The sequence below is a fragment of the Micropterus salmoides genome, unplaced genomic scaffold (assembly GCF_014851395.1).
Source record: "Micropterus salmoides isolate LMB-PRFRI ecotype aquatic unplaced genomic scaffold, ASM1485139v1 Ms_hic_scaffold_2186, whole genome shotgun sequence".
Lineage (NCBI taxonomy): Eukaryota > Metazoa > Chordata > Actinopteri > Centrarchiformes > Centrarchidae > Micropterus > Micropterus salmoides.
The window spans coordinates 1-10329 of record NW_024041358.1 but is presented as its reverse complement, the minus strand read 5'-3'; the positions used below and the strand labels follow the sequence as shown (position 1 = coordinate 10329).

General features: G+C 43.1%; 1 protein-coding gene across 1 annotated transcript; it reads right to left on the bottom strand.

The window, feature by feature from the left end:
* Positions 1–1432: 1432 nt before the first annotated feature.
* LOC119916786 lies at positions 1433–3803 on the bottom strand. Its single transcript, XM_038736749.1, has 2 exons — positions 2249–3803; positions 1433–1765 (listed from the first exon to the last, which is right to left on the bottom strand). The coding sequence occupies exons 1-2, from the start codon at positions 3679–3681 to the stop codon at positions 1735–1737; spliced, it is 1464 nt and encodes a 487-aa protein (XP_038592677.1). The 5' UTR covers positions 3682–3803; the 3' UTR covers positions 1433–1734.
* Positions 3804–10329: the final 6526 nt, after the last annotated feature.

Genomic DNA, 10329 nt, shown 5'->3' with positions numbered 1-10329 from the left:
TCCTGCCATCCAAACTGTGTCTGGGATTTGATCAGCTCTGTTTCACCCTCTCTGAGCCCCGCCTCTATTCTCTTCATCCAATCAGCAGCTCAGCAACTAATCATCCATGTCTGAGGCACATCTCAAGCTTTTTCCTCTAATATTTCCCACAATCATTTCCCGACATGACATACTATTTCCCAGCATTGTTACATCCACTTTCTTGCTTTTTCTCTGTAGCTTCTGTGATATCAAACAGTCAGTTTCTGTTTCTCTGCAACCTTCCTACTTTAATTGATAGTTAGCAAAAGTTAGCTAGTCGCTAGCTTGTTCCATTAATTGATACATATGGCTGATTATATTTTTCTATTTGTTGAGGCTACCACAATCAGCACACTATGAGAAGATAATGAAAAGACAAAATATTCTGAGGAAGAAATGACGAGCACAGAAAGAGGAAAATAAAAAGATTCACCAAACCTGCTCAAGAGCATTCTCTTCACTGTTACCTGATATCTGTGATCTTAAATGATATCCTGAGATGATTTAATAAAAATCTACACTTTTGTTTATCAATTCCTCTGGATGAGAGCATCGATTTAAAATCTATGTCTGTTTTTCCCATTAAATGGATGTTGAACCATGAGGACACAGTCCTGCACATGAAGAAGATATTTCTTATTAAAAAACAATCAAATTTATCAAACAGTCTAGCACACATGAGGAAATATGTATGGCTTCAAATTGATGATCAAAGCACATATGGAAACGTTATGCCTGCTGAAGTGATGGAAAGATTTCAATAACAATACAATATCAGGAATAATATATAGTCCAACATTGATATTTAAACTTTTCTTCTTTTTGATGTTCTTTAAAACAGTGAAAAAAAGATTAGTACTGTAAAAACAAACAAACCAGGGTTCCTCATTAAAGACACATCCTAAATCTTTTCCCATTACAGACTGAGGTTTTCTAACTTTAGATTGTTTTACCTATAGTCAGGATTCAGACTTCACTGAAGCATCCAAGAAGCTAAAATCAAACATTGTGAGTCCTCACTATAAAACAGCACAGACCTGATTTTAAATTTAAATTTAAAAATTATATTAGCCTGCAGTGGCTGCTCAACAACTGCATCTTTGGAAAAAGGGGAACCCTAAATATATGGTAGGAAGATTATTATGACCTTTTACAGTAATTAGTACGGGTGATGTTCTCCACTGACAACGTTCTAGTGACAAATTATCATTAGTTACAGCAATAGATTGTTTAAACATGGACTTTGTCTCATTTCTATTTAAATGTATGTTTCTGTCCTAACCACGTACCATTGCTCCTCAATTTCCAGGCACACCAGGACAAATGGACAGAACGTAGAACATTTCAGTGGAGATATTTAGAACTCACTACAAGAGAATCATATGGCCAAAGGAAGAACTTTTGGGGTGTAAAATAGGCACATTGACAGTTATGTTGTTTGTGAAAAGTCTGTCCAATGGCACAGTCTATGTTTGATTTCCATAATGGAATTCAAAGGTAAAGTAGAATAATCTTTGTTTCCTTTCTTTCACTTTTGAGATGAGACAGGACAAGTAGTTAGGATTGTTTCTGTAATGAGCCCCCTGGATAGTAAAAGGTTATTTTGAATTAAACCAAAGGAAAAGTGATTCTCATGATACATCTTCAGAGAGGTCTCTTGATGATGAACCTGGAGCTGGAAGATCTCTGTAGTTTTCATTTTACTTCTTCAGTTCAATCAGTCACATTGCCAGGTTTCGATACACTGTAAAGAAAACACAAATTCACTTTGATCAACTGCTCACCATAATGCAAAGTTTACAGTGTAGGAGTGGTCTCTTAATGTTTTCAGTAAATATAATTATATCTGTATATCTTTTTTATTCTCCCACAAATTCAGGAGGAAGTGACTGCACACAACTCCTCTGTGGCAATGTGCTTTTATGATTCAGGACAGTCACATATTTCCAGTGATGTTGGTGGAAAGTGTTCAGTTCATAAAACTGCAGGTGCCTGGCCAGCCAAGAGAGGATGGATTCATTTATCCGAAGAGAGAGTTGAGTTATCGGTTTTACAATACTGGTAGGTCAATACTGAAGGCACAGCCTTCACAATGGACCTCCCACCCCTTTATTTCCTATTCCAATACCAGACAGGTTTTATGCTGAATTTGCTTCCCGTACACTACTCTTTAGAAAATACACACAACCTATAAATGCAATGTCTGATATTTTAGAAATGATCTTACCTTTGAAGGGTGCTGATGACTTGGTTCCTGAAGGGATCATTTTGATCTTCATATTTTTTAGCATTGATCCAGTCCTCCATTTCTTTTTTAATCTCTGGTTTCATGAGATCTGTTTTGTGTCCCAGGAGGTTGAACCATTTATCCACTAATGCTTTAGAATGTTCTGGAAAACTGTCCTGGAAAACCTTCAGCCTGGTGGGACTCATTTTTTTACTCTGAAAATTGTTGTACTCCTTGGAGCTGTCTAACATACTTCTGGGCATTGCACCAAGGATGGTCAGTTTGAAGGTGGCCGCAACATCATCCTTGCTTATGGTTTCAGCCAGTAAGTCCCTGAATCTTTGAGATTTTGTACTGGGGAACTCACGATGCACCTCTTCTGGTACATAAACAGTTGGAAGCCCAAGCCCATGAGTGTTGTATACGTCCTCTATAAGCTTTTTATCCAGAGGAGAAGAGGCTGTTGCCACCTCAAGCATAGCTGTAGCTAATTTACTATTCTGGTTCAATTCATTTGCTTTCAGTATACTGTTTACTGGTGGTTGGTGATCTCCGTTGATGAACTTTCCAATTCCTTTTCTCTTCTTTGCATCCTGCTGCCACTCTTCGTACAGTTTCACTTTCCCAGTTTCTTGCTCAAGAGCTTCCTCAGTTTCTTTCATGAGTTTGATTTTTCTCTTTGTTGGTGCAGCTCCCTCTGCCATGTACCAGTCCCCTCCTCTGATTGCTTCAGTCCACTCTTTGCGCTTGATGAAAGGCTCCCATTGGCCTGGATGTGTGAGGAGAGTGTCGGCCTCCACAGATCGGAGGCGGTCTGCTTCTAAAGCGATCTCTTCTTCACTGGCCTCTGGTTTCATGCCTCGTGCCAAAGCGTGAAACAGGCAGCTCTTGCTCTCGCTGTCTATGTTTACTGTCTGGTTATTGATGCGCACATCATAATGGCCGTCTGGGTGTTGGGCACTCTTTGGTCTGTAGATCAGTGTCACAGTTTGATTGGTGGCTTTAGCTCCTGGGTTCAGCTCCTGCATCTTGGTAAGTCTGCCATGGCTGTCCTCTGTTAGAATAACAACCTTAGTCCCAGTGGCTTCTGACAGGACTCTGATATCAAGAATGGTGCCTGCAGTCACAGGGTTCCTGATCTTTTCAGCATGTGACTCTGAGCGTTTACCTGCCTCTCCTGCAGATTTATGTTTAGCATTCGGGTCTCCTGGCATGTATGAGATGTATCTGTTGTTCTGTCCAGCTTTGAGTTTTTCCTCTGTTCTGTCACTCTTTAAGCCAGTTCTTACATAACGGCCAATGACGCCATTTACTTTGCCTTGAACACGAGAAACAATGTGACTGGAGAACTTCTGGTGGAACACTTCTACCAAAGCATCAGCCAATAAAGCACTGATGGTGTCAGCCAAGTCCTGCTTGAATTCTTTCAGCATCTCAGCATCAGAAGCAGACAGCTCATTTACCTTCACTTTCTCTGACAAAGCTTTTTCTTTTTTAAATATATTCAGCTGTTCATGGAGGTTTGAGAAAAACTTGCTGGAGAGGCTGTGCACTGTACTAATGGCGTCTACTTCTAGTACTCCCATGTGGACAGCTTGGATGGCCGTCAGAATTCCACGTGCTGTTCCTTTGGTCTCTGCTTTCGCTCTGTTAATCACTGTGGAGAAGGAAGAGTTGAGCTTGTTCTGCCAGCTGAGGTCTGCATAGAACGGCTGTACAGCAGTGTTGCTTAACTCTCTGAAAATGGCCAGCAGCTCACGCTTTCTGTTCTCGTCCTGCAGGAGATCATGAAGCTGCTTTTTATCCTCAAGGTGTGAGAGGACGATGGAGTCTACTAATGAAGCCAAGGGCTCTTTTTCCATGTTGGATTTCACGTTGTTAACAATTCCCCTTTTCACCTCATTTTTAATGCTGTTCAGTATTTCTTCCAGTATTTTCTCTTCCGCCTTCCCAAGTCCATAGGTAATGATTTCCTCTACCATTTTTTTAGCAGTGAGTTTTACTGCATTCTTCATATTTGTCTTTGCAACAACACTTAAACCATCTTTAGCCCCTCTGGAGAGAAACTTTGGCATCAACTTCAGCTGTTTCCCAAAGACCTTTATTAACATTTTAGAAGCTTTGAAGCCCTTTGAAATCAGCTTTCCAACTCCAAACCCAATGAGAGATACACCTATAGAAATGGCTTTTTCTATAGCCCATGATTTTCCAGCTGAATTCTCCCGTCACCATGGCCTCTATGCCAGTGATGCAGTCTGATATTCCTTCAGTGATGAGTCCCATGCCGACTTGAGCTAATGTCCCATATGTAAATGCAATGAGCAGTGCTCCTCCAATAATCTGCAGAACTCCAAGACAGAACACCAGCAGACCTTCCCATGAGAAACGAGGCTCCTCTTCCACAGAAAATACATATTTTTAGACCTTGACTGTAGAGGTTGTAGGCTTCCACCTGGAGCTCTTCATCAGCAGTCGACACCAGGGAGAACATTGGGGATTTTTTGACTATTGCATCCCTCCCTCTTTCTTTGATCTCATCCAGCTTCTGGATGGCCTCACTAATGTTTTTATCAAAGTAACTCAACATGCTGCACTTGGTTGTTAACTGTTTTTCAAGGCTGGTTTGGTTACTGTTGGCTGAGTGTGCAGAGGACATTTTTACAAACTGCAGACAGACCACGGATTGTTCACTGAGATACTTCAGAGACTCCTGAGCCTTCTTTAGATCATCTCTGGCCTTAGTCAGGTAATCTGCTTTCTGCTGCTTTATAGTGCAGTATGCATGACTGTAAAAAGCTATGGCTGCCCAGCTTTCATCTTGATTCATGGCCTTTTCAAATAGCCTGGCGCTGACGTCCCATTGTTTTTCACTCAGCGCGACATTTCCAAACGTGATGTAGTGATAAATGCTAGAACACGGTGAAGTCTGACTTTGAGACTGACTTTGTGCCAATGACAAATCAGCTTTCAAACTCTTTTGCAATTCATTTCTCTTCAACTGGTCAATTTCCTCTGATTTTGTTTGCAACCATATCCCCCAGAACTCATTCATGATGGCAACAACAGCTCTTTCCTCTTCTCCATCTGTCTTCTTATAAACATCTTCAAGAGTTTTGCAGTACTCTGAAAACAGGTCCTCTCGCAGTTTCAACTCAGTGACATCGTTCATCATGTGATTTATCTTTTCTGCTGCAAGTCTATCCCTTGTGCTCTTAGCTTCCTCCAGAGAAGACACCGTCCTGAAAGACTGGTGTTCAGTGGACGCGATTATCTGAGCAGATCCAGGTTTCCTTTACGAGCAGTTCGACCAAAAGCCTGGAGTTCCACTCTTGTGTTCTCAGAGAGGAAGGAGAGGATCACAAATAGTCCTCCATTGTTGTTCACCCGTTTGGACACTTTTATGTCTGTGCCACGCCCGGCAAGGTTTGTGGCAACAATGACATCACCAGGTACCAGTTCCTTTTCCATTTTGTCTTTGTCGCTGCGGCAGTAGAGAATAATCTCACCTGGGATGCTGCTTTTCAGCTCTTCGTAGATCTCTTTGGCTTTGTTGATAGTTTCACAGATCACCAGGGCTGCTCTTCCATCTCTGTATGAATTTGGGGAAATCTGAGCCATAACCACACGTTTTATTTCAGATTTCCACTCTTCAGCTGAGGTCTTCAGAGTACCTTTGACCTCAAATAACTTCTTCCTGTTGAATGTTGGCATTTTGAAGGCAGAAAGATTTGGATATAGCTCCTGCAAAAACAGAATGTCTGCTCTGCTCCCAAGTGTCCCCGTTGTTCCATATATTTTCCCATGGTACTTTTCAAAAAAGGAGATGTTAGACACGTAGTTTGTCACTGTTGAAATTGTGCTCAGTTTGATTTGGTGTTTAATCTCAACAAATTGCTGCAGACCATCCCCCCATTTCTTATTCAGTTCTATTATACCAGTTGACCTGAAATCCACTGGACAGACGTTGTCGTTTTCTACAACATATTCCCGTCCTTGCTTCAGCTGCATTGCCAGAAAGGCATTCTGAACCCACACTGACACTTTCTTCTCCACCAGATTCTTCAAGAATCCAGGAATGCTGATTTTGTCTTCATTGTTTGTACATGGGGTGTACTGAATCTTCTCTGAGATTAATTTGCAATGGGCTTGATGAGAATTTCTTCTGAATCATAGAGAGTACAACACAAGCCTTCCTCCAAGACAAGAAATTTAAGCTCTGGAATGTCCTTGTTGTTGTACGGGCTGCGTTTTCTAAGACGGAGCAATCCCTTGTCGTCTAAAGTGTAAACAGTGAAACCATAGGGGACATAGTCCTCAATTTCTTGGAAAAACTCTACCACAGCATCCTGACTCACAGTTTTCAGTTTGATCAGAAGTTCATCCTTTTCACTTTTGTAGGTATCCTCTGTAAATCCACTTGGCACAGTGTTGGTTTCTTCAGCGATACGTAAAATGTCCATTGGATCATTAATGTCAGTTTCTTCTGTGTCTATTGAGTCAAAGATGGCCTTGAAGAATGAAGCAGGAGGACCTCGGACAAATGTCTGGTCTCCTGTAGACAGGAAGCCGTACTGGCTGACGTGGCCCCAGATCATGGCCAGGATGATGTTCAGGTGCTGCATGCAGACCATGGGGCTGGACAGGTAGGTCAGCTGCACTCCCTGATCCAGCAGCAGCGAGTCCACTTCGTCGATTATGATGCACTGATAGCTGCGATCAGGCCTCACATCCTTCATCTCAAATATCTGGCGAAGGTGATCTGCAGCGAAGGCTTCGATAGTGCCATAGACCACGTCCTTCTGGTAGCATTCTTTGCGATCTTTATCTTGGGTTTTATTTGTGTTTGTGTCAGCTGTCAAGCCAAAGTACTTGTAGAAGTTGGTCCATTCTTCTGCATCTCTTTGACATAACACAGAAGAGCTGGACACCACATCTACTTTTTCACCCCTAAGCACACGCAGCACTGCAAACATTGCTATGACACAAGACTTCCCTTCTCCAGTGCCCATCTCCAGGAGAATCCCAGTGTCAGACAAGGCCAAGAGGCACCAGCTGGTCATCTGGGTGGTTCTGGGCCACCACTTCCCTTCAGCCTGGCACAGGTTTACAGCATTGCATAAGACTGCCAGGACCTCCTGAAGGTCTTCTGTGTCCGTGCTGTGACTCAGATTCCTAGCTCGCTGTACATCTGTGTGGTTTTTAATTTCACCGGTTTCGATCAGGTTTGTTACATGAGTTACTACACTGTATGATTTACTCAGTGTTTGTTCATCGATGTCTTTCATCTGCCGTATTTCATCAAACAGAGTGTCAAGGCTTTTTGTTTTCTCATCTCTCAGGCTCTTTTTGAGACGCTGGATCAGATTCACAGTTCTAGTTGACTCAAAGAGTTTAAGGAGAGATTGGTTGTCCTTGTCTGTCCACGTGGAAGACACCTGATACGTTGCCATCAAGTGTAAAATCTTCATGATGGAAATACAGTCTTCATCATGATGGTGGTCAGTTAATGCTCCAAGGAGGTTTAAGGCCTTACGGGGACCAAAGTCCAAGATTTGAAACCATCTGGAAGAGTTCCTTGATTTGTGCTGTTGAGTCTTGGAACTGCTCTGCACAGTCAAATAAAATCTCCAAACACCATTTGCCTGCAGGAGATGTCCTGTTTTTCTCAGCTTCTGTTTCTCTAGTAACCACTCTCAGGAGATTCTCAAGAAAGGTCAGAACAAAGACCTCATTAGAAGGAAGTTCCTTTCCAGTAACTTTCTGTGAGATGGTGATGATTTTATTGTCAGTGTTTGTGCCGTTGTTTAGGTTGGTGTGGAGCACCTGAAAAAGAGCCTTAAGAAACTTGTGTCTTGGTTCAATTTCCTCACTCTTAAATCTACACATGAGGCTTTGCAGGGCCTCTGCAGCAAACACCAGGGAATCATTGTCCGTGAGCCTGGAAAGTTCCAGATTATGGAAGAACTGAGACTTTGTTGTTCAATGATAAATCCACGTCTAAGCTGAGGGTTCCCTGTTCCCATCCCCTCGATGCCGTACTGAAAGTAATCAGAGATGAAGTCACTGATGGTACCGTACACAATGTCTGCTTCATAGACCTCCCTGTAAGATGCATTTGTTTTCTTCATGTTTGTGTTGAGAGAGATTCCCAGGTGCTTGTAGAAGTCAGACCACTCCTTAGTTTGCTCCTCTGAGGGAACATCAGCGCTCAGCACAATGTCCAGTTTGTTTCCCATGCAGACTTGTGTGGCTGCAAACATGGCTGTGACACATGGGTCTTCTTCCACACCAACCAGTTGTAGCTCTCCACTCTTCTGAGTCAGCACCAACGCACACCACCGCAGCATCTGCCTCACTGTGGGCCACCAGCCTTTGGTGTCAAAAACTGCTTTGCAGAGCTGAGACAGAGACTTCTGTAGGTCGTCTGCATTCAAGGGATCACGTGTGAAGGAATCTTTAACAAATGGTGCATCTTTAGGTGCATTTTCTGCGTACTGCAGGACGCCAGTGGTAATGTTTTTTATCATATCAACCACAGAATCATCCAAATTCCATAACATCTTCACTTCTGCTAGAGCTGCAGGTAGACTGCTCTCATTGTTCCTTCTGAGAGTATTTAGGAAATCCTGATGGAATCTCTCAGGGCCAGCAAAGTCCAGAGCCTGGACGAGAGTGCGTCCGGACTCATCCGTCCACTCTGGTGATATGTCATAAGCTTGCACCAGCTTAAGGACTTCAGTTATTGAAACATCCTCTGCATATTTCTGTGACAGTGCTTTGAGCAGAGTCACTGTCTCCGTTGGGGTCCATTGGTTTCTTTGCACAAGTCTGAGGAGCATCTCAGTGGATTCTGAGTGGGTTTCTTTGCCGGTTAGATGTGTGAGTGTGGATAAGAGAAGCTTCAAGCACTGGATTTCCATCTTTAAAATGAACACAGAGGCTCTTCCCACTACATTCTGCAGTGATGATGCGAGGGTGCTCAGGAATTCTATAAGACAGAGGTTCTCAGTGGAAAGCTTATCTCCAGCCCACTGTTTGGCTATGAGGACTGCGTCAGTATCAGAGCTGCTATAGTCAGTGAAAAAGTGCATCAGGTTCAGGTACAGGGCTTGAGTCAGCAGGAGACTCTCAAAAGCATTGCGTGCTGATTGGCTGATGGAGTCCACCAGGGACTGCACCTGATTGGAGATGCTTTGTAGGGGAACTCCCTCGGGGATCTCCAGAGACAGGGCACACAGCTCTGTGATGAACACCTGAGTGTGCTGCAGAGTGCTGAGGGACGGGGGAGCACTGATCCATTCATCAAACAGAAGTTTGTCCAGGACTGACAGGATCTCCCGCTGCTGGTCTGCTGTCAGCTGAGTGAGACTCAGATCTGGAACAGGGGAACTGCATTTCTTAGAGAGGATTTCTAGAAGCTCATCCCTGCCTGATTCATACTTAGCCTCAAACTCATCCAGATGCCACATCTCAACATCTCGCTTGGACTCATATTCTTCTGAAATGTGGCTGCTCTGTTGTTTCTCATGCTGCTCTTTGGCTTGTTGCTGCGATTCTTGTAGTCTTTGATCCAGTTTTTGTCTCTCCTCCTCTCTTCTCCTCTCTTCTCTCTCCTCTTCTCTTCTTCTCTCCTCCTCTCTCCTCTGTCTCTCCTCTTCTCTTCTCCTCTCCTCCTCTCTCCTCTTTCTCTCTTCTTCTCTTCTCTTCTCCTCTTCTCTTCTCCTCTCCTCCTCTCTTCTTCTCTCCTCCTCTCTCCTCATTTGCTCTTGATCCCTGATTGGTTTATTAAAGCAGTATTCACACTCGTACATATTATCGGCGCCAACTGGTCTGTAGTATTCACCTCCATTGTACACATAGACGAACCGCCCATGAACAGTACTTTTGTAGAAATGATCGAAGGATGTGCATGGAGGCAGGACTTTATAACACTTGCAGCATCTCAGGCTGTCGCCCATGTAACATTCTGATGGTACTTTGTTTCCCATTTTTGCTGATTTATTCAGCAGTTAAATGATGATTTTGATATGTTCAACCTGTGTTTTCCTGAAAGATAAATATGTATTTGAATGACTTTTGAT

Bases quoted from the DNA above. Each gene is read 5' to 3' on its own strand.
- LOC119916786 (XM_038736749.1), bottom strand. From the start codon at position 3,681: ATGCTGAAAGAATTCAAGCAGGACTTGGCTGACACCATCAGTGCTTTA. The intron at 1,766-2,248 runs GTAAGATCATTT...TTTTCTTTACAG, and splicing joins GTCATCAGCACCCTTCAAAG to TGTATCGAAACCTGGCAATG.